The sequence below is a fragment of the Balaenoptera acutorostrata genome, chromosome 4 (assembly GCF_949987535.1).
Source record: "Balaenoptera acutorostrata chromosome 4, mBalAcu1.1, whole genome shotgun sequence".
Taxonomy (NCBI): Eukaryota; Metazoa; Chordata; class Mammalia; order Artiodactyla; family Balaenopteridae; genus Balaenoptera; species Balaenoptera acutorostrata.
In genome coordinates, this window is record NC_080067.1 from 151,251,471 (window position 1) to 151,272,203 (window position 20,733).

A 20,733-nucleotide genomic window follows, 5' to 3' on the forward strand; every position below is an offset into this window, starting at 1 on the left:
GACCCCTCCCACGTGGCCTTGCTTGTGCCACGTTTGTGGTCAGACGTGACCCCACAGGAGAGCTTGACCCCGTTGGCTGTGGGGCGCTGGTGCCCCCAGGGCCGTGAAATGGCGAACGCTGAAGCACACGGGCAGGCGTGATCGGTCCTCGAGGGACAGGGACGAGGCCTCCTGCCGTTGGTGTCACGAAGCCACCGGAGGCCGGAGCAGCCACTTATGGGGGAGGAAGCGTCACCGCAGCTAGGAGCCCCTGGTCCGATGTTAAATGAAGAGTGACTGGAGTTTCGGGCTCTGGTGTGGGGAGCTCCGCCCATGAAATCACTACCGAAGGAGGGAGGGGCTGCTCGAGGTGTGGCGGGTCGGTGGAGAACGCGAGGGTCGGGGCTGCAGCCCTGGGTGGAGGGCGTGTGCTCAGAAGGCCTCCCTCCACCAGAGGTCAGCTCGAAGGGAACTGGGCGTCATGGCCATCAGGGCCAGTGGAGGGCAGGCGCTGCCGTCGGCGGGGTCAGAGTGCACCATGGAGCAAGGTGACAGTTGAGGCTGAGAAGCGGGGAGCCCATCCCCCAGCTCAGGGATGGAGTGGAGGCAGCAGCTGGACCGAGTCCTCCTTTCGCAGCGGAAACGGTCACTCAGGGTAGTCACGCTTCCTGCACGGTGACCCCTAATCGCCCCAAGACCACAGAGAACCCGGCTGTAGAGGCACCTGGACACGACCTCAGACGAGCTGGAGACGGGAGGACGGGAGCCCAGCATCACCCACACGGGGTCAGCACACTGGCCCTTGAAGCAGCCCCTCTTGCTCTCCACAAGATCACGCAGCAGGCGAAGGTCACTCAACATGTCAAGGTCACACAGAACATCCAAGGTCACACAGCAGGCCAAGGTCACATGGTGTGTTCCAGGTCACACAGTAGGCCAAGGTCACACTGTGTTCAAGGTCACACAGCACACATCTAAGGTCACACAGTGTGTTCAAGGGCACGCAGCATGGACAAGGTCGCATGGTGTGGCCTGGGCTGCAGAGTTGAAGCTGCCACCCCCTCTGCTGTCCCCACCTCCCTGTGTGTGTCTTGGGTTGTGTCACTCTGAGGTCACACCGCCTGGTGGCTGGGCCTGGGTGGGCAATGGCCTCAGGAACTCCCAGCAAGGCAGGCTGCCCTGGTCCCTGAGCTCTATACTGGCTGGTGGTGCTGCTGACTCAGGACTCCCGACAACAGCCCGGGCCCAGCCCTGTGGACTTTGCTCCCAGGGAAGACGGTCACCCAGGCAAGGGGACAGGGGAGGGCCTGATGGCTTCTGACCAAGGGGTCAGGTTGACATCATCAGAATCTGGCCGACTTCTGGTGCTTGAGGATATCATTCACCCCAAGATACGAATCCTATACTTTTGGACACAGAATAATGAAAGGAAATTGTAGCAAATTGCATCACAACTGTGGACTATTTCATTTGGACTCTAAGGTGCATTAAATGATGGCTCTTTTTTTAAATAGTAAAGCTGGATGTTTCTAACTTCCCTGTGACGATGCCGACTGAACATCAGCCCAGGCCACGCGAAGCCCCGGCACTGGCACCGAGTCCCCGGGGGATCTTTCCCGAGGACTGAAGGAGGGGGCGCGCCCCTCTCAGAACGCGGCACCTGTGCTGGCGCCTGGGGAGGGTCGCGTGCGCGGGCAGGGGCGCGTCCGCCCGCCCCACCCGTCACCCGCCGCCTCCTGCTGGGGCTGTGTGTAGGGCTGTGGTCCCTGGAGGACCTGGGGGCTGGGGAGGGCGGGGCGGCGCGGGGGGGGTGCTCGGAAGGAGGCCTCACGGCTGCCAGGCTGCGAAGCTGCTCTAACGCTCTCTCTCCCTCTCCTGTCCCTTTTCCTAGTCCCCACCGAAAGGTGCCACCATTCCCTACCGCCCAAAGCCCGCCTCCACCCCTGTCATTTTTGCAGGTGGTCAGGTAAGAGCCGACCCGCTCTCGGCCTCCACTGCCAACCTCAGCCTTTTACTGCAGCCCCCGCCGCTGCCCGTTAGTGCACTCAGGTTTTCTCCCTTCTCACGTGCACGTGTCCCCCGCGCACGCTGGACGCAGAGCTCTCCCGGCCCGCAGCCGGCCCTGGGGTGGACGCGGGCCACCGCGAGAGAGACCCGCCGGGCAGCGCCCGCAGACAGAAAGGGCCGAGGCGGACGCCCTGTGGAGGCTGGGCCCAGGAGGACTCTGGTCCGGGCTCAGGCCTGCTCAGCCAGGCAGCACCGCCCGAGTCTAGCTTCCTGGTGTTTTCAGGAAGCTCAGAGGCAGGAAGGGCCGGGAGCGTTACCAGGGGTTTTATGACTCCTGGTTGAGGCAACTACGACTGTAAGAACTGGCCCCATCTCCCCTGAAATACACGTTCCCAACTTCCCACACACGAGTTTCCACCAGGAGCACGTGAGGGACGAGACAAGGATGAAGGAGAGGCCAGCTGGGCGTCCCGTTACAGGGACGACCCTCTCTCTCCTCCCTGCCCCACCCTGGCTGCAGGCCCCGCAGGCCGGCCATGGCCACTTCACACACCTGCTGTTTTGGTGGGTGCCCCTGAGCTTTCTCTCCCGCCAGGGAGGGCCTGGAAACCAGGGGTCATGGAGATTTCTGTCTGAGGCCAGTGGTTGGCTTAGCGGGACCTGGAGGGGCCGACAGGGGGGCCGTGCCCCGTCTTCTGCCCTTGGGCACTGGGCTCAGAGGCGTCCGCCAGGAGCTCGCTTTGTCCCTTTGCAGCAGGGTCACGGCAGCCGCGGTCGAGGGACTTTGAAAAGGCCAGGCCAGTGTGCCAGGAGAAGCTCTGCGTCCAGGCGGCAGTGCTGTGTGCCTTGTTCAAGGGAGAGTTAAGACAGAGACTTCCCAGATGACCCAGGACGGGAGGGCCGTGAAGGAAAAGAGGCAAATACACACTCTCCACGTTTTTCTCTGCTCTGTAAGGGAACCTCGTCCGGTTTCTCTCCCGCTGAGCCCCGTGAGGTGAGGGCAGGGTCTGAGCTCCTGCGGCAGCGTTTGTGGAGAATCCCCGGGGAGAGGGGGGCAGCGGCTCCAGCGGCCCCCGTGGTTCAGGGCAGCCGCAGACGGCCCGCCTCGTTCAGAGCTCCTTTCCTGCCGCACATCCGTGATCAGCGGCAGGTTAGTTACCTGCGTGGCCTCAGCCCCAACATGCGAGCAAGCCCGCGATGATTCCACATGGAGAAGTGCGGGCTTTATTCAGAGGGGAGGCATGTTAACACGAGCCAGAGCCTGGCAGCCTCCCGGGCCCAGCCCAGCCCCGGCTGGCAAAGCAGGGCGTCACCCACCCCCCAGTCAGGACAGTGAGGTCACCGCCACCTTGGGCTTCGCAGGGGCTCAGCACCTTAACCCAGCACCTGTGCCCTGGGGACAGGTAGTGTGGCCAGTGACTGACTAGTGTTGGTCGTCGGCGGGGGACAGAGTCACAGGAGGGTCACCGCGGCGCTGCAGGTAGCGGGCAGAGGGCCCACTGTACCAGGCCCCGGGCCCTCCCCGCCCGCGTGCAGGACGTGCTGCATACCCAGGCTTCAGAGCCTCCCGCCTCGCCCTGTCCCCGTGAAGATGCCCGCACGTCCCCGCTGCCGAGACGCACTTCCTGCCGTCCCAGCAGGTTCAGCCCGTAAAGATTTCATCCAGGCGGAACCTGTGACCTGTCGTCTGTCTGTACCTCTGCCCTGAAATGATGGTAGGCGGCCCGTGCACTTCCAGTAGAACTAGAAACCATAATACCTGAGTGATGAAAAGATAAGTCAGAAACTGAAAGTGTCTGGGATAAAGAACTGCCAGCCGGGGAGCACACGGGCAGCACTGTCCCAGGGCCTGTCACACTCGGCGACACGTTGGCGCAGTGCCTGGTGGCGTCCCGCGGCCCCGAGCACGCACAGCCTCCCCGGTGCGTGCTGTTTCTCATCAGGTTCCTTTCCTTCCCCACGAGGTGCCCGGGCCTCCCCCGGACGGGGGCTCTGCGCCCGCCCCACCTGCAGGCCTAGCGTGGCTGGTGCCGCACGTTCCACGTCACCAAGTCCCAGTGGCAGGTCTTTGTCTTTACTCTCCCTCGACTCTGTGTGGTTGGTTTGTTTTCTGGCTGTGAGTTTCTGGAAGCATCTCGGCTGAGGGACTGTTGAGGCAGGTGGGGCGGGCGGTGGGAGAGGCTCCGGGGCCCACACACGCACTGCGGCTGCTCCGAGTCACCGTCTTGAAGGCAAGTGACACGGTGACGGCAGAACAAGCCCCCTCTGGGAGCTGTGCCACCAAGAGCACGCTGCCCCCATGTCACAACGGCCCCGGTCCCCTGAGGCTGGAGGACAATCGGCCAACCTGTGGCTGATTTGGGTGCATTTCTTACTTAACCTGGCGTTCGCAAAATTGGTTTTGAGTCACCTTTTAAAGTGTTCTGTTTTGTTGTTTGGGTTTCTTGGAGTAAATATTTCCCGAAAGTGTTTACTCTGATAGCCGATTCAGTTCTCAAAAGGTTAATAATCAGTGAATCTATGGCAACGGTCAAGCAGATCGTTCTTAGATACTGTCAGTTGGGGAGCAAGGGGGGTGAGAGTCGGAAGCCATCTGCCTGGTCCTTCCCCTCCCCCCCGCCCCGCCCCATCGTGTGTCTGGTTGTAGCTCCAGCCACCGAGGGACCCGGGAGGCTCAATGCCAGGACCCTGCCCCCAATCTCGGCACCCCGGGCCCTGGGAGGGTCGCCTCTCCTACGTGAAGGGACAAGGCCTTAACCAGAGGGCCCGGGGCCTGCTCACAGGAAAGCCCTCCCCGAGGAGGGCCCTCGTCCCGCAGGGGAGGCCGCGGTGGGGGACACGTGGCTGCCACTTCTCGAGCTGACGGCGTCTCTCTCTCTCTAGGCCTACACGATCCAGGGACAGTACGCCATCCCCCACCCAGATGTGAGTTTTTACTCTGTCCCTTCACCTCTCTTCTCGTCACCACTTCCCTCCTACCTGCATGCTGCTGTCAATCGCTACTAATATTAATATTACACTATAATATTAATACTGTTCTCAGTGTTCCTGACCTGTGTCATTATGGCCCTGAATAACCTTGAATCTCTTAGCACTAATTCTGCTCCTGTGGAGGACTTGGCCTGATGTCCAATGTTTTGATTGTGGCTGCAGTCCGGCTGTTCCTGCGCACATGGGGCCTCGGGCGGGGGCCACCGGGCTGCTGTGTCCCCGGCGCCTGCCCTGGTGGGCGGGGACAGCTTGGGCCCCGTGGGCACCTGAGCAGGCAGGTGATGTACCATCAGCAGGTCTGCCGGGATACCTTGGATGGGCGTTTGAACACCTGGAGAAGCTACATGCTCCCTTTCAGGCCCCGGTCGGGGCAGGGTCCACGCATGCACGAGATCCAGGCTGCCGGGAGCCCGTGCGGCAGACGAGGCTCTGGTCTAGCGTTAGCACGCGCTCCACGCCCGGGGCCGCTCCGGACTGGGTTCCAGGCTGAGCGCAGCGTTGGTGCTGGAGGACTGGACGCCCCGAGCACACTGCAGGGGGGCCGCAGGCCACAGGGCTGTAGATAGGCTGGGCCGCGAGGTCTGCGCTGCTGGCCCGGGCAGCAGGGTGCGGGGAAGAGAGGGAAGAGGTGGGGGGGTTTTGTGCCACGGCCGCAGGCACAGCAAGCTGAGGTCCGACCCGAGAAGTGTCCTCTGTCCTGGGAAGGTGGGTCCACGTGCGCTGCTCTCGGAGAGCCAGTGGGGGGCGGGCTCTGTCCAGGCAGAGGGACCGCAGGTGACAGCAATGCCCGCCCACCTTGTGCAGACGCTCGCGATTTTGAACTGGCAGGTGAAGCGCCGGCCGCCTTAAGACGTAAAGTCAGGGCAGGGAGAGTTATAAGAATTCACGGACACTGAGCACATGTGTGTATTGGAAGTACAGAGATTCAATTTACTATCATTGCAGGACATTTCTGTTGAATAGAAAAGAAAAACCAACGGCTTTTCCTTTTTAAAAAAATCCTCATTAAGCAACACACATGAATCAAAAGTCAGAGAAAGCTGATGGAGACGGGGCTGGGGGCCGTCCTGATGCCACATGGGGGATGCCTGCCCTGCCCATCCCAGACAACAGTTGGCTGTGACCCAGGGGACGGCAGGTGCTGGAACCCGGGGAGGGGGCCCGTCACCCATGTGGAGTGAGCAAGCATAGCACTGGTGGGGTTGGGACGGGCACTGTGGCGTGTGGGTTCCGTGGGCCCCAATAGAGCGCCCGCATGGGGTGACGGAGATCAGAGGAGAAGCCGGTTTACAGGGTGGCACAGCCTTCACTCCCCATGGCTGGTGGTCTTGTGCCTTTGGAAAAGCTTCTGTGCAAAAGCAGACTCAGAACTCAGCACACTCGGCGGTCTGGGCCATGAGGGGCGGTTTACCCCAGAGCAGGTCTGAGATGAGGCTCAGACCCGCAGCCCATGGCAGACCTGTGCTTCCCTGCTGCCCGAGGCCTCAGCGCTCCAGGCCTGAATTCCTGGTCTGGAGCTCCTGGTCTGAATTCCCTCGGCTAGGGCACACGCACCTAGCGAGGCCGAGGGACTTTGATTGGTGTGGTTGATTGGTTTTTATATCAATTGGTTGTTTTGCTCTTTCCATGTGATTGTCTCAGTATCTCTTAAAAATGGGTAGTTTCAGTTTTTTTTCAGATTTTAAACTAATTTATAGCTAGCTATTACATGGTTGCCTCATTGAGTTTGACAGAGATTTGAAACACTTGGTTTTTTATCGTGAAAGTACTTTTGTGCAGGACCCTGCATTCTCCAGAGCCGCACCTGTGATGGAGCAGCTGTTAGGACAAGAGAGCAGGACTTTGATAAATGCTTTTCTTGCAGGAATGGAAACTTGAAGACTTGGACCATCACTAAGAATCGTTCAAAACAAAATTAAATGGTGACGAGTGACCATGGCCAGGAAGGCAGTTTTATCTGAGCTTAATATTCAGTAGGAATTTTTTAAAAGCTTCATTTCTTAGAACGCAAATATAATAATTACAGGAAGTACTAATTTATTTTATAAGGTAACTGAATACACCATTTGAATATTTCAACCCCAGTGGCTGACACACAACCCTCTGTCATCTCAGCAGCTAATTCCTTCCTAAATCAGGCACAGACTTTGAGAAAATACACTTTTTAGAGCTGAGCATTTCTTCATCTAGAGCTAAAATGTGCGTAGTTTTTCCTGCTTTCTGGTTTAACCTACGTAAGAATCAGGGCCCCACCCTCACCAGTCTCCCTCCAGGTTCTCGCCTGCCTCGGCCCTTGTTTTACCGGAATCCTTCTGGAAGCTCATAGCTCTCGGGCATTCGGAGAGGCCAAGGACTGCTGGATGACTGGGCCTGTCACAGCTGCAGGCCTTGGTCACGGCTGGCAGCCAGAATGCTCCAGGACGGCCTCCCACGTGTCCTGCCCGAGGGGTCGGGTGTAGTTTCAGACACGAGGAAGGACCATGGTGGCCACAACTCAGGACGCAGGAGCAGATGCGAAGCCTGGACAGACACAGCATGGCCACCACCGCTCTCTCCCACCTCCGCTCTTTCTGTCCCTGTACTGATTACACCGGGAAGAAACTGGTTTCTTCTGGGAGAAATCAGTCAATGTCAAGCATGCCCTCACGTGTGAATCTTATTTCTACTCTTCAAAGTTTCCAAGTCACTCCCTTATTTAGCATCCCCTCATTAAAGGGGTGCTGGAAGTGAGCAGAATCGAGACCAGAAGCCAGCTGGGCCAGCGGCCTCCCTTGGAGCCTGGGCTGGTGAGGACATGGGGCTTCGAGGGGCCCTCGCCAGAGCTGGGGGCCAGGAGCAGCAGAGCTGTCGGTCCCCGCGACGCTGGGTCTCAGCAGAGGGTGTTGAGTATCTGGGGGTAGATGGACGCCATGTTAGCCGGGAAGCTCGTTACTTAGAGAGGTAGCAGTGGGGAAACTGGAAGCGAGTGAGTCATAGTAAGTAGAAGAAACCAGTGGGGGCGCACAGCTAGATCCCATGCGGACGGTGGTCCCTGGGGCTCTGCTCACAGTGGACACAGCCGGGGATGGAGTGCGTTCCCCGCCCACCTCCTCGGTGTCCCCCGCCGGGAGCCCCCAGGGAGGTGCCATTGGGGCTGCTCCCAGCATCTTGTAGTGACAGCCCTGCACGCCCACCCCGCTGACGCCCGCACCTCTGGCTCGTTGTTCTTCCAAGATCGGAGGATCTTCAATCCTCTCCTTTCGCAGCTCGGAGTGGTGGGGAGGCGCCCCGGCCCCACCTGACGCAGAGCAGGAAACAGGGGCAGGTTAACTCTTGCCCCCGCCCCTCTCCCTGGGATTGCACACCCTCTCCTCGGAGCTGAGCTCTTCAGTGGCCGGGCCTTCAGCCCGCCCCTCCCAGAATCAGAATCTGCATTTTCACAAGACCCTGGGTAACTTGTTTGCATGGAAAGTCTGAGAAACACCGATAAGGAGGACTGAGAAGGAAGAACACAGATCCAGTTGAAGTCCCAGGGTTAACGGATAGGATGGAGGGAGGGAAGCTTCTAAGAGATGAGCACAGAGGATTTCTCAGAATCAATAAACAAAAAAATCCTCACATTCAGGAATCCCAACAAATCCCCAACTAGATCAACCAAAATCCATTTTAGACGTGTCCAAGTAAAGCCACATGACACCAAAGACCAAAAGTGTATCTTCCAAGAGGAGAGAGAGAAGGAATATTCTAAAGGAGCAATTGTGGTGGCAAAATAAAAGAAAACAACTGTCAACCTAAAATTCAACCTCCAGAGGATCTCCCAAGTTACAGATGTTTTCAGACAAACAACTGTGACCTTCTAAGGGATGCCCGTCAGTAGAAGGAAAATGATCCCAGAAGGAAGACTATAAATGCAAGAAAGAATGGTGAGCAAAAAAAATTACCATTTCTTTCCTTAACATAAGCACAAATCATAAAACATTGATATTTTTGACGACATTACAATTTAAACATTTGGGTCAATGAAAACAAACTTTGTAAAATCAAAATCAATGCTATCTAATTGCTGGGATTAACATAACAGAACTAAATGGGCACCAATCGCACGCGTAAGATTAGGATGTGGCTGAGGGGATTAAAACATCCTGTAGGTCGTTGTATCGTTCAGGAGGAAGGCAAAGATATTGAATTAAGACTAAATGTACATGTTAAAATTTCAAAGTGGTGACTATCAGAAACATGTTCACTTTCGTAACTTCCATAAAGGTACGGAGGGGAAAGTGGGTGACAGGAAAAGATTAATCAGTACAAAAGAAAGGTAATGAAAAAAAAGAAAAGAAACCCTTGAAGATCAGGACAATTAAAATAAGATGGCAGAAATTAGTCTACATCTGTGGGTAATTGTGATCAAAGCGGGAGAAACTTTCCAGTTAAAAAACAAAGGCTATCAGAAAGTTTTTTAAGAAAAGCTAAACAAAGAGACAAGCAAACAAAAACAAAAAAAAATCAGTTTTTTTTTTCAAGAGACACACCTAAAGAATAAGGACCTAGAATAATTAAAAGAATAGAAAACCTATTCTAGGAAAATACTAACCCAATGACACAATACACCATTATTATTGTTAGTGGGGAAAAAAAAACTTTAAAGGAAATTACTTAGTCATTACTTATTGATAAATGCCTCACTAGAAGATAAAACAATTTAAGTTTGCACCTAAAACATAGCTTCAAACATATATAAAGGAAAAAATTAACAAACCATTAAGAGAATTTAACAGATGTTGCAGTGAAACCTTAACAGACCTCTTTCAATGAAGGCCAAGTAGACAAGTACAAAGAGATTCTGACAGTACAACGTGAGCCCGAGTTAACCGACGTGCACTGAACACTCCCCCAGCACAGCTACTGAATTCATGAAAACGTTTACAAAGCTTGATCACACACTAGACCGTAAAGAAGACTCACCATCTTTCAAAAATTGGAATCAGATAGATGACTCTCTCCCCATAAAGCAATTAAATTGAAATCAATAATTAAAAGGTGAATTTTTTAAAAAAATCTTGTCGTTATTGAAAGTTAAAGAAGACCAGAAGACCACAGTGAATGGAGAGACACACGATCCTCCTGGAAACGACACCAAAGATCTTCCCAGGTTGAGGTACGGATGCAGTACAATTGCACACAAAATCCCCGCAGGCTGTTTTGAATTTTACGTGAAAGAGCAAAAGCCAAGAATCATCAAGCTAGTTATGCAGACAATATCTGATAGGATAGTCTTTATAACGTAAACAAAAAAAACCACTCCTTATGTACCAAGAACTTCAACACGAGAGAGAAAAATTTAACACTTTTAGAAGAAAACAGTATCTTTCAGTTCACAGATCAGGGAAGGATTTCCTAAAACAGAAGCACAAACCATAAAGAAAATAGTGATGAATTCAACTACATTAAAGTTTTTAAATTCTGTTTCTCTCAAGGCTCCATAAGGAGAGTGGGGAAAAGATCTTTTCAGCACATATAACTGAAATAGGATTAGTATCTGAAATACATAAGTTCACGTGAATCAGCGAAAAACAACCCAATAGCAAAATGGGCAAAAGACACAAGCATTTCACAGAAGAGGAAGCAGGACTCGCAGACTAAACCACGAGGTGGCGTGTCCCTAGATGTGAGTGCCGGTGCGTGGCGTGTCCATCTGGTGCTGACTCGTGGAGCTGTGTGCTTGTGGATCCTTCTGACTTCAGTATTTGTCCGTGTTGAGTATTTGTCTATGTCTTATGTTCTGACACAGAGTTAAGTGGAAAAGGCAGTTATGGAGAAATGTCTGTGACGTGACGCCTGCCCGCTGGCTCCGCCCTCCACCTTCCCCTCCAGTCTTCCCTCCCAGTGGTTTGTAGGCACTGGCCAGATTAGAAAGTCTGATTCTCTTGTTTTGTTTTGTTTTATGGCAGAAATATCTCAAAAAGTGGGAAGTTCCCTTAGCACTTTGTGCTGCTCCCTCCTTTACAAATGTAGAAATGGAGGCAAAGTTAAGGGCAGAGCCAAGACAGAGAGATGCCAGCTGACACCCATCCGCCCACCCACTCGCGGGACGGGTGCTCCTCCAGGCCCCACCGTCCGGTCAGTCCTTCCCAAGATGTCACTTTATATTCGTGGGTGCCTGAGAGGGGATCTATTTGCTGGTGTGGCCACTGTTTCATACAAAGCAGCAAATCCATTGCAGTGGGACAGGTCAGGGCCTGAATCACTGAACTTCTGAGTGCCAGACTTGCCAGGTGCGAGCGGAGCCCACCTCGCGGGTTATCTGGCTGTGCCCGTAACACGCGTGGCCAATGGGCTCATCCGTTTAACCGTGAGCAGGTGATGGAGGGACCAGAGGAGCACCCAAGGGTGCAGGGGCTGTGGGTGGCCAGGTGGGGATGCCCCGCTAGTTTGTGATGTTCATTCATCCCAACTCACGTGGGCAGTACTTCAGCCTGCCCATCCCTCACGTGGCACCGGGCCTCGCAGACGGGGGCACGAGGCCCACGGAGACCAGATGTGCCCATCTCCACAAAGCTGGTCAATGCTGGAGCTGACTCCGACCAGTTCTCCCGCCCCCAGAGCCCCGCTCTCCCCTGCCATCTTGACCAATGCACAGCAGTGCACTCTTGGAGACTCGGGGACAGATAGGAGAGGGCCCTGCCCTCATGGGGACCATGCCAGCCTGGCCATCGGACACATAAGCATGTGACGGGGGTGACATCACAGACCAGGAGCAGAGAGCAGCCTGGCCAAGGCCCCTTAGGCCCTTCCGGTGCCGCAGGGCCGCCCCTCGGGCTCCTCGCTGACCCCCGGCCCCCGGGTGAAGGGCTGGAACCCCCAGGACGCCAGTCCCGCGCCAGGCGGCGCTTCTTGCACCAGTGCGGTGTCTGCACGAAATCCCAGTGACGGTCAGAGCAGGTGGCCTGCCTGCCCTGGGCTGGGCTCTGGACAGCCAACTGGATGTTTGTTGTCTCCAGAGACGGGATTTCCTCCTCCATCCTAGGAACCTGTGTTACCTCCTTGTGAGGAGGCCTTAGACCCGGTTCCAGCGCTCCGTGTGGGTGGGCTCGGGGCGCAGACCCCGCCCGGTGTCCCCGTAACTCGGGGTGGCGATGTGCTCAGGGGAGGCGGGGTTGCAGGACCCAGTCGGTGCCCCACACACACACCCGCATGCCCCGACACCCATGGGTCCTTGCCACCTTTCTTACGGGCCCCTGGGAAGAGGAGCTAGGGTGCCCGAGCCGCGCAGCGGGGTCTCCCACCCTTCAGCGCCTTCCCTGCAGGTCATCTCACCCGTGGCTTGGCAGGTACAGGTCCCCTCACACCTCTTGTCCCCAAGACTTGGGTTGGTGTCCCCATAGCGGTGTTTCCCAGGTGTGCTCTTCTGACACCTTTCTCAGGGGGCTTCTGTGCACGTCTGCCCAGGCCACGCTTAGCCCAGCGGTGTCAGTCACAGGGCAGACCTGCCGCGCAGCAGGTGTGCTGTCAGCCCCCGGCCCCACCTCACTGGGGACCCTCAGAGCTGAATCTGACCCCAGGTCACCACTTCCCCTCCCCACAGCTGCCAGGCATGACAGCTGAATCTGGGATGAGGCCGGTTCTCTCCGAGCAGGCCCACCCCCAGCGTGGGGAGAGGCCTGGGGTGGGGGAGGGCTGCTTTTACGGTGGGCTTACCGCTTCCAGTGAGGGAGGGAGGGAAGAGACAGCCCTGCGCTGGCAGATGCTACAGAAGCGGCCAGGAGACACCGAAGTTTGGCTGCAGCGACAGCCCACCCACATCCCAGCGGCTGCACAGTGGAGGTTGTACCAGGAAGGTGTGCCCGGAGGCCACAGGCTGGGCACGACTCGGCCCCTGGACCCCGACCTGTGGATGCTGGAGGAGGCCGGACTGGCCGGCCAGCGCGCCACCAGCCCTGTCCCACGGCCGCACCTGCCGGACACGGGACGGGGTGGCGGGCTCTCGGGAGGGGCCCCCCGTGGGGCAGCCGTGATCCCCCACGTACTGGGAAGGGGTGTTCGGCATTTGTTAGGAGAGCGCGCCTGGCCCCTGGGAGGCCAGCAGCATACCCACTCCTCTGTCGCCTGAGGGCGCCCGTGAAAGCCAGGGACATGGAGATCCCAGCGCTCGGACCTGCCCCCACCCCCGACACGTTCTGCAGAATGGGACCCACGTGGTGACTGGTCAGACCCTCGTCTCACCTGGGGATGCCCTCGACGCTCCCTGGGTGCCCACACCTGCTAGCCACAGGGGCTCCGTGGAGGCCCCATGCCGGCCTCCGGGCTCTGGAAGCATTCGGGCTGGGCTTCCTTTGTGAAGGTTGGGAGTTGAGTGCACGTCCTGGAATGTCCTGGCCCTCCCTCCGCTCGGCTGAAGATGTGGGCCGGGCCAGTGGGTGAGCCAGGGCTGAGGATGCGTCCGGAAGTCTCCAAGGCCGGGGGGTCCCAGCATTCAGACAGCCCCTATGAGGTGGCCAAGGCGCACCACGTTTACCTTTATCTTCTGTTATTTGTAGTGTTTATTTAAGAAATGAAGCTCAGATAAAATAACTAAAGAAACTGCATTTCAAAGCCCCCACCAATGTCTAGTGGCTGGGGGATGGGGGCCAAGGGACAGGTGACAACCGATGGGGCACGGGGGGTGGGGGGAAGGGGCATAGGCGTGGGACCCCCCCGTAGGAGCCCTGCACCCTCTTGGCGGCCCTTGCAGCTCCCTTAGTGGAGCCTTCCAGCACTGCTTCCTGTAATCCTGGAGGCCGCAGGGGGCGGGCGGTGGGCCCCACAGGTGGCCCCTCCAAGTCGCCCCATGGGTAGAGCGAGGGCCTGCAGGGGAGGATGCCGGCCGTGGAGTGGGCCAGGCCCAGGTTTGCAGAAGGAAGCCAACCCACTGATGTGAGTGGGTCCCACGAGTGACAGCGTGACGTTGAGGCACTTGGGGCCCAGCGGGTCCTGCTCTGTGGCTCTAGACCCTCCCCGTGGAGCCCGGGGGCCCACCTGGCCGGGGGCCGAGGGGGGGAAGGACTCAATGTGCCTGCCAACCAACCGCGGCCCATTGGTTATCCCAGGCCAAGTCCTTGCGTGCTGCTGCGTCTGCCATGTGTCGCATGGCCCCCTTTCTATCTATCTGTGCAGACTTCCGTTACGCGTTTTTAATTTGGTGTGACTTGTACTCAATGACAATAACCTTCTTAGCTCTCGTGTCCCTCCTACCCCAGCAGTTGACCAAGCTCCACCAGCTGGCCATGCAGCAAACCCCCTTTCCTCCCCTCGGACAGACCAACCCCGCTTTCCCCGGTACGTACCCAGCCGCCCTTTCTGACCTCCTCTCTTCTCACCTGGGGCCTTTCTCTTTCCGAGCGGTCTGTGTTCAGGGCAGTGAGCGGACCAAGCGCAGCTCTGGAGTGAGGGCCAGGGACGCGGCGCTGTGCACGCTGCCGCGGGTGGGCGGGGGTATCTCTGTGCGTCTCTGTGACGGGGCAGTCACCCTACAGCTGGCCTTCCTGAAGGAGACACCCCCCCCCCGAGGGTCCACCCTGCTCTGTGCTGCCAACCGGCCGTCGGGGGGGCCCTCCTGCAGGAGGTGGTGCACCCACAGGGCGGCTCGCCCGGGACGGCGCCCCCGTAGCTCGGAGCGGCGCACCAGTCAGACTTTGAGCTTCCCTAGTTGAAGTGACCTTGCTTCTCTCCTTGAGGGCAAAACATTAAATCTGTTTCTTCTTTGCTCTCCAGGAGAAAAGCTGCCTTTACACTCCTCCGAAGAAGCTCAAAATCTGATGGGCCAGTCGTCAGGTAAAAGAAAACCACGCTAAAGGGAGAGCAAGCAGGCCAGGAAGGGACCTGGCGGGAGGAGGGGGCGAGGGGCCTGCTGGCCAAGCGCCTCGGGGAAGGGACGCCGGCGCCACCCAGGGCCGGGGCCCAAGTGGCTGGTCCCAGGTCTGCACACGCGGCTCCCAGCTTCCGCCCCGTTCCTGCTGGGAGCGTGGTGGGTCGGCTCTGACTGGGCTCGGGGCACAGCTGCCCTGTCATCCAGAGGCCCCGCCTGTGTGTCACTTATTCTCCCAGTGGCACAGCGTGTGGGGGCCTGGAGTGAAGGGTTGACCACGCTGTGTGCCTTCCAGAAATGTGTTTCATGGGAGATGAGATCACTGTGGGCTGGATTTGCACTAAAACGCTCCCTGGGTAGGGCAGGGCAGGGCGTGGATCCGCAGGTCCTGTCACCCAGGCTTGGAGCAGTGGTCGCGGCCTGCTGACAGGCCGTTGGGGAGCAAAGCCACTGGAGGCACGTGGCCCGGACCTGCCAGGTTCCCTGGGAGGGAGGCGCCCCCCACGCTCCCATCCCCACCCACACGGGCCTCGTGAAAGCCTGGGTCAGAGCAGAAGAGCGAGTGCCGGCTGAAGGGGAAATGCGGGAGAGGACTGTTGGCAGGGGTCGTAGCTGTCACCCCCGCTGGCGTGTTCCGGGCCTCAGGGTGCGTCCGCCCCTCACCCATCCCTCAGGACCACGTGGGCCCAGCTGAGGCCACGGGGCTCAGGAGGCGTCTCTCCAGCTGGGACCCCAGCTCTGGTGCTTCTTGCTCTCACTGTGGGTTTCTTCTCAGTGCAGCCTTTAATTAAGTTAGTGCAGAACTGAATGAGTGAAAACTAGAGTAGAACATTTATAGAATGTTTCTGATTATGGAACTGGATACCAACCTTTACAAAGTTATGTGTCTGGTGATAACACATGTTTGGGTGTCTGTACAATTTATAAGGTGATTGCAGATAATTGCCCAGCCATCGTCTCCAGGAGACGACCTGGGGACTCCAAGCGCCGGGCTTACCTGGGACACACGGCCCCCACCCCACCCCGACACGGCCCTCCCAGCACGGCCTCGGGGACGTGGGACCCATGTTCACATGCCCCTGTGACGACCTCCCTCTCCAAGGCCCCGTGGACCCAGAGCTCTCACACACCACACTTGCACACGCACGCGCACGCTGCCGCCACGGCCGCAGGTCAGGGAGGCTGGGCGGTGACGAGAGGTGTCTGCTGGTCGTCCTCACCCTGAAGGCCATGCCACGCCGCTTCCCAGGCAGCTGGGCTTTGTGTGGGGGAAGCAGCGTTCACGATTCATGAGAGGGCAGCTCACCGCTGGGTTTGACTTCGGCACCTTTTGAAAGAAAGTCCCCTTGATGAAAAGTCATAAGCTAGGTGAACGGCTGTGACCCCCAGCTTGTGTCACCCAAACCAGGAGGCACCGCACGGGACTTGGGACCAAGGAAATCTCTTAAGTGACATTTTAAATGTCACTAAAGATTGAATGTATATAGATGGTTGAACAACTAAGTAACTATTGAAAATACCTTTATGAAAAGAGATAAAGAACAGAAACTCCAGGTTTAGCTGCGTAACAGAAGAATGATGGATGGTCTGGGGTGAGTTAGTTCGTTCAGCATAGCTGAGCCCCGTGCGCCGCGGGCCCCAGAACAGGCCCGGTCTCATCGGGTCCCTGTGTCCTCGACACCGATGGCCACGGCACATCTGGTTCCGGGGACACACGTGCCGTGGAGGAGGGTGCCTGTGGGGCCGGGGGCCGGGCAGTCGCCTTTCTTGGGACCCCTCGGGACCTTGCGGGGATTAGCCTGAGGGGCAGGGGCCAGGGAGGGAGAAGCGTGGCGTGGGAAGAGGGCTTAGGTTCCGGAATATTCCGAAGGTGCGTGAGCCGGGCCTGCGATAGTCTGCCACGGGGAAGGCGGGTGGAGCTGGGGGCTCCGGGTCTGGGCTGAGCTGCGGGCCCCACGACACTGGGACACACGGGTCCGGGGCAGGAAGAGCAGAGTCTCGGCTGTGGGTTTTGAGTTTGAGACGCCTCCTGATGGGATGGAAGCACCTCGTACACAGGAGTGTGTCTGCCCCGGCGTTCACCCGCGAGGGCAGACCCTCCCTCCCTTCTGGGCCCCTCACAGCCCCCTGCGTTTTGTGGTCACTGTTTCCAAAGTAAGTGTGGATCTTGTCCTTGAACCCTGAGAGGCTGGCTCTGATTTGGTGGGTGCTGAGCTGACATTTGTGAAGACAGAAGCTGGGCGTGTGATGAGCTGGGCCTGGGTCTCAGCCCAGGACGCCCTGTGGAAAGGCATGGCCTCCCCTGCCCGGCTCTCGGGCCTCCCTGCCCCCCACCGGAAGCGCTGCCCGGGGGCGGGGGCCGCAGAGCGTGGGAGGGAACAGGCGCAGCGGAGGAGGCCTGCTGTCGGGTCTGGGGGAGGGAGGGTGGGCACCCAGGACTGGCGTGACCAGTGCGGCCCGTACCCGGGGTGCCAGGCAGAGCCACCAGGGTGTCTGTGAAGGGTGTCTCGAGAGACTGCACAACACAGCAGACAAGTGACATCATGTCGTGCCCAGAACGAAAAAGTGAACCTGCATCCTGCTGGGTTCCTTTTCCTTGTTTGAGAGACGCTGGGGTCAGGAGGGCGGTGGCAGTTTGGGGCTGAGCGCTCACAGGCCCCGGCCCCCGGCTGTGCAGACCCTCCCCTGGGCAGCCCCCGGCCCTGCCTGCCTGCCGGCCCAGCGGGGCCGAGCGCCGGGTGCAGCGGGAGCAACCTTCTGCCCGCCTAACCGTCTCCCCTCGCTGTGCCCAGGTCTGGACGCCAGCCCCCCAGCCAGCACTCATGAGCTCACCATTCCCAATGATGTGAGTATGCCGGCCCCGCCCATCCTGAGCCCGTGTGTGCCCCTCCCCCCCCGCCCTGGTTAAGCAGCTTAGTGCCCGTGGGGGTGGGTGATGTCACCCCGAGATACCAGCCAAGGAAGGAGCTGGTGGCGCTTCAGCGTTGACTCGGAATTCAGATGCCGGAGCTGCCTGGGGACCCCGGCTGCCCCCATCTGAAGGCCCTGCCTGGTTCAGGGTCAGCCCTGGGAGTAGGTGGCCCAGCAGTGCCCCATGGGCCCTCGGAGGGCCTCACACACCCCCTCACACGCTCAGTTATCGCCCAGCCATGCTCTGGATCCCTGGTTTATCTTAAGAATGTTGACGCCGATCCCCAAACCAAGACAACAGGGCAGGCGTGGGGCACGTGTCCTAGAGGGGCAGCTGCCTGGGTGGGGCATGGTGATGGCTGGGGACACCGCCTCTCCAGCTCCCGTGTCCACTCAAACATACATCCCTCCAGCCCGAGGGCGTGGCCTAGAGGGGCTGACGTGGCCTCGGGCCCACAGAGGACGCTGGGCCAGGTGGTGCGGCCGCATAACCGCTGTGTCTTGGCTTGTCGGGACTTCTTGCGGTCGAGGCCAAGCAGAGGCCACGCACCCGCGGCTCCCGTCCTTCAGCAGGAGGGGGGTGGGCGCGCCTCTTCCCTCTGGAGCCTGTGACGTGCTGGGGGTGGGCGGCCCAAAGCAGCACTTCCTGCGGCTTCCCCAGCGGCTCGGCACCGCACATGGGCTGCGGTGGATTCTCCTCTAAGAAGCTCCTCCGTCCTTTCTTCCAGCTAATAGGCTGCATAATTGGACGCCAGGGGACCAAAATCAATGAAATTCGACAGATGTCTGGAGCTCAGATCAAAATCGCCAATGCCACAGAGGGGTCGTCAGAGCGCCAGATCACCATCACGGGGACCCCGGCCAACATCAGCCTTGCCCAGTACCTCATCAACGCCAGGTGAGGCCGGCCAGCCCGCTCGGGCCTGCACGGGGCTGCCTCCCGGGGCTTCTCTCTCCTGGCTGTGCAGGGGCGCGGGGGGTGGAGCGTGACGGGGAGAGTCTCCAGGTGGACGCAGGCCCACACGCTCCTCTGCACTCTCACACCTGACCTTTCACCTCCAGTGGTGCCCGCACGGCCCCAGACAAGTCGCTAGGCATTGGCGCCTCAGGCGGCAAACTGTGGGGAGGCCAGCGTCTCAGGGTGTCTGAAGCCAAGCCTCTGGGCCTCACTCTTCGCAGCCACAGGGAGGTGTGAGGGCCAGCCTGCCTCCTGCCTGTCGCTGTGCAGTGGGAGGGTCCGGGCCCTGTGATGCCACCGCCAGCCTCGTAGCCATGCTGCCAGCTCCGCACACCCGGGAGGTCCCTGGGCTTTGGAGCTGAGGAGGGGCTGCTTCACTGGCCTTTGCTGGGACCTCCGGCCTTCTGCCCACGGGGACAAGCTGGGGGTGGCCTGGCCAGCACCTGCCCTGTGCCCACCCCACGTTCTCTGCTCGGCAGAGGCCTGGGTCTGGGGTCATTGAAAGTCAGCATAAAAGGCTCTGTAGTTTCAGGGAACAGGTCACTGCGTTTCTCTGCTCTCACACATCTGTGGTTGTAAAGATTCCCCCCCCACCCAGACACTTGGTGGGCGGCTGTCAGGGAACCGTGCAAGGATCTGAAGTCACGCGCTGGGGCAGACGGAGGTCCTGTGGCCCGAGAGCCAGGGCGGAGCTCCTGGGCATAGCGGGCCCCACCCTCGGCCTCCCTGCTGAGGGCGACCACACCCAGGAAGCCTCCAGAGCCGCGCGGCACAAGGGCCCTGCTTCCCTCTCTCTCCCCGGCAGTGTCACTCCCATGCCCCTCCCGGCAGTGGCCGTAGAAACGGTTGTGGCAGCCTGGGCCTGTCCTGGTGGCTGTCGTCACCCCACCATGTGGTGACAGGTACACAGGCCCCTGTGGCAGGGGAGGAAGGCCCCATGGCTCTGGTCCCTGGTCCTCAGCTAGTGGCCACTGCGCTGTGAGCCAGGACCGTCCATGGCAATGAAGAGGGAGGGGCAAGGCTCTAAGGACTCCTCCGTCTGTGAGGACGTGGTGACCTGTGCCCTGTGCCCTTGTCTCTTCCAGGCTGACGTCCGAGGTCACCGGGATGGGCGCGCTCTAACCCCGCCGACGTCCCCACCGCTCGCCACCTGTGCAGACCACCCACCCCCTTGCAGACATAGAGGTTTCTTTACTACAGAAGGTGTCTGTGCCCTAGAGGTGCACCCACAGCGCTCTATCTGTGTCTGTGAGCCCCCGGCTCCGCCCCGACACTGCTTCAAGTTCACTGACGCCCGTCTCCTCACGCGTTGGCATGCCGTGTTCATTATTTTAAATGCTTTGGGGCCACTCCCATCTGTGATGTTTTAGAAACGTTGTTCCTTAGTGTCCATGTAACTGTTTTAAGACTTGGTTTGACGTTTGGACGGCGCTTCCGGCAGCCGTCCCCTCCAAGCCCCAGGAGCTGTGGCCGCAGGGAGCTGCCCCTCCCCGGTCCCTTGGCCTCGGCTCCCGTGGCCACGCGGGTCAGCGCCAGGCAGGGTGCACGTCTCCCTTTGTCCGAGGGCAGGAGAAAGGAAGGCTCGGGGTCCTGACCCGGGGTGCGGGGCAAAGCGGGGGTGCTGGGCCCCGGGCGTCTTCGGGGCTGAGAGTGGGGACCGGCCGGAGGCGCCTCCGCACCGCGTCCCAGCTCAATAAACGTTGTGCGCTGCCCCTCGGTTCTGGCTCCTCTCTGTGCCCCCCGCACTCAGACCCCCCCCGATGCTCGTGCGGCCACCTGCCGCCCAAGGAGCAGCTCCTTCTCACCCAAATCGCGCTCCCACCCTCTCCCACCTTTAAACAAGTCATTGTCTGACTTCCACGACTCTTCTGGTTTTACTTTTGCAAAACTGCGTGGGGGGCAGCGATGCCAATCCCAGCCCAGCGTCGGGGAGGAAGGCTGCTGCCCCGCCGCGCCCCGGGCACGGTGGCCCTGCGCTCCCCAGCGGGAGCCCGCACGCACCCTCCTCCCGGCTCAGTTCGCCTGCGCTCACCCCGGGAGCCCGCTGCACCCCTCTCGGCGCTGAAGC

At 59.0% G+C, this 20,733-nt stretch overlaps 1 protein-coding gene across 15 annotated transcripts in view; it reads left to right on the forward strand.

The window, feature by feature from the left end:
• The window catches only part of PCBP3 (poly(rC) binding protein 3), a 214,895-nt gene extending 194,404 nt beyond the window's left edge, over nt 1–20,491 (forward strand). For 4 of the 15 annotated variants that reach the window (XM_057545898.1, XM_057545900.1, XM_057545899.1 and 1 more), the window contains 7 exons: nt 1,871–2,014; nt 4,870–4,911; nt 14,190–14,268; nt 14,704–14,763; nt 17,590–17,642; nt 18,436–18,605; nt 19,751–20,489. In XM_057545898.1, the coding sequence (XP_057401881.1) occupies nt 1,871–2,014; nt 4,870–4,911; nt 14,190–14,268; nt 14,704–14,763; nt 17,590–17,642; nt 18,436–18,605; nt 19,751–19,787 (585 nt within the window). In that variant the 3' untranslated portion in view covers nt 19,788–20,489. Of the gene's footprint in view, nt 1–1,870; nt 2,015–4,869; nt 4,912–14,189; nt 14,269–14,703; nt 14,764–17,589; nt 17,643–18,435; nt 18,606–19,750 lie in introns of all 15 variants that reach the window. The other 11 variants (XM_057545909.1, XM_057545901.1, XM_057545912.1 and 8 more) reach the window with 11 other exon arrangements.
• The last annotated feature ends 242 nt before the right edge of the window (nt 20,492–20,733 follow it).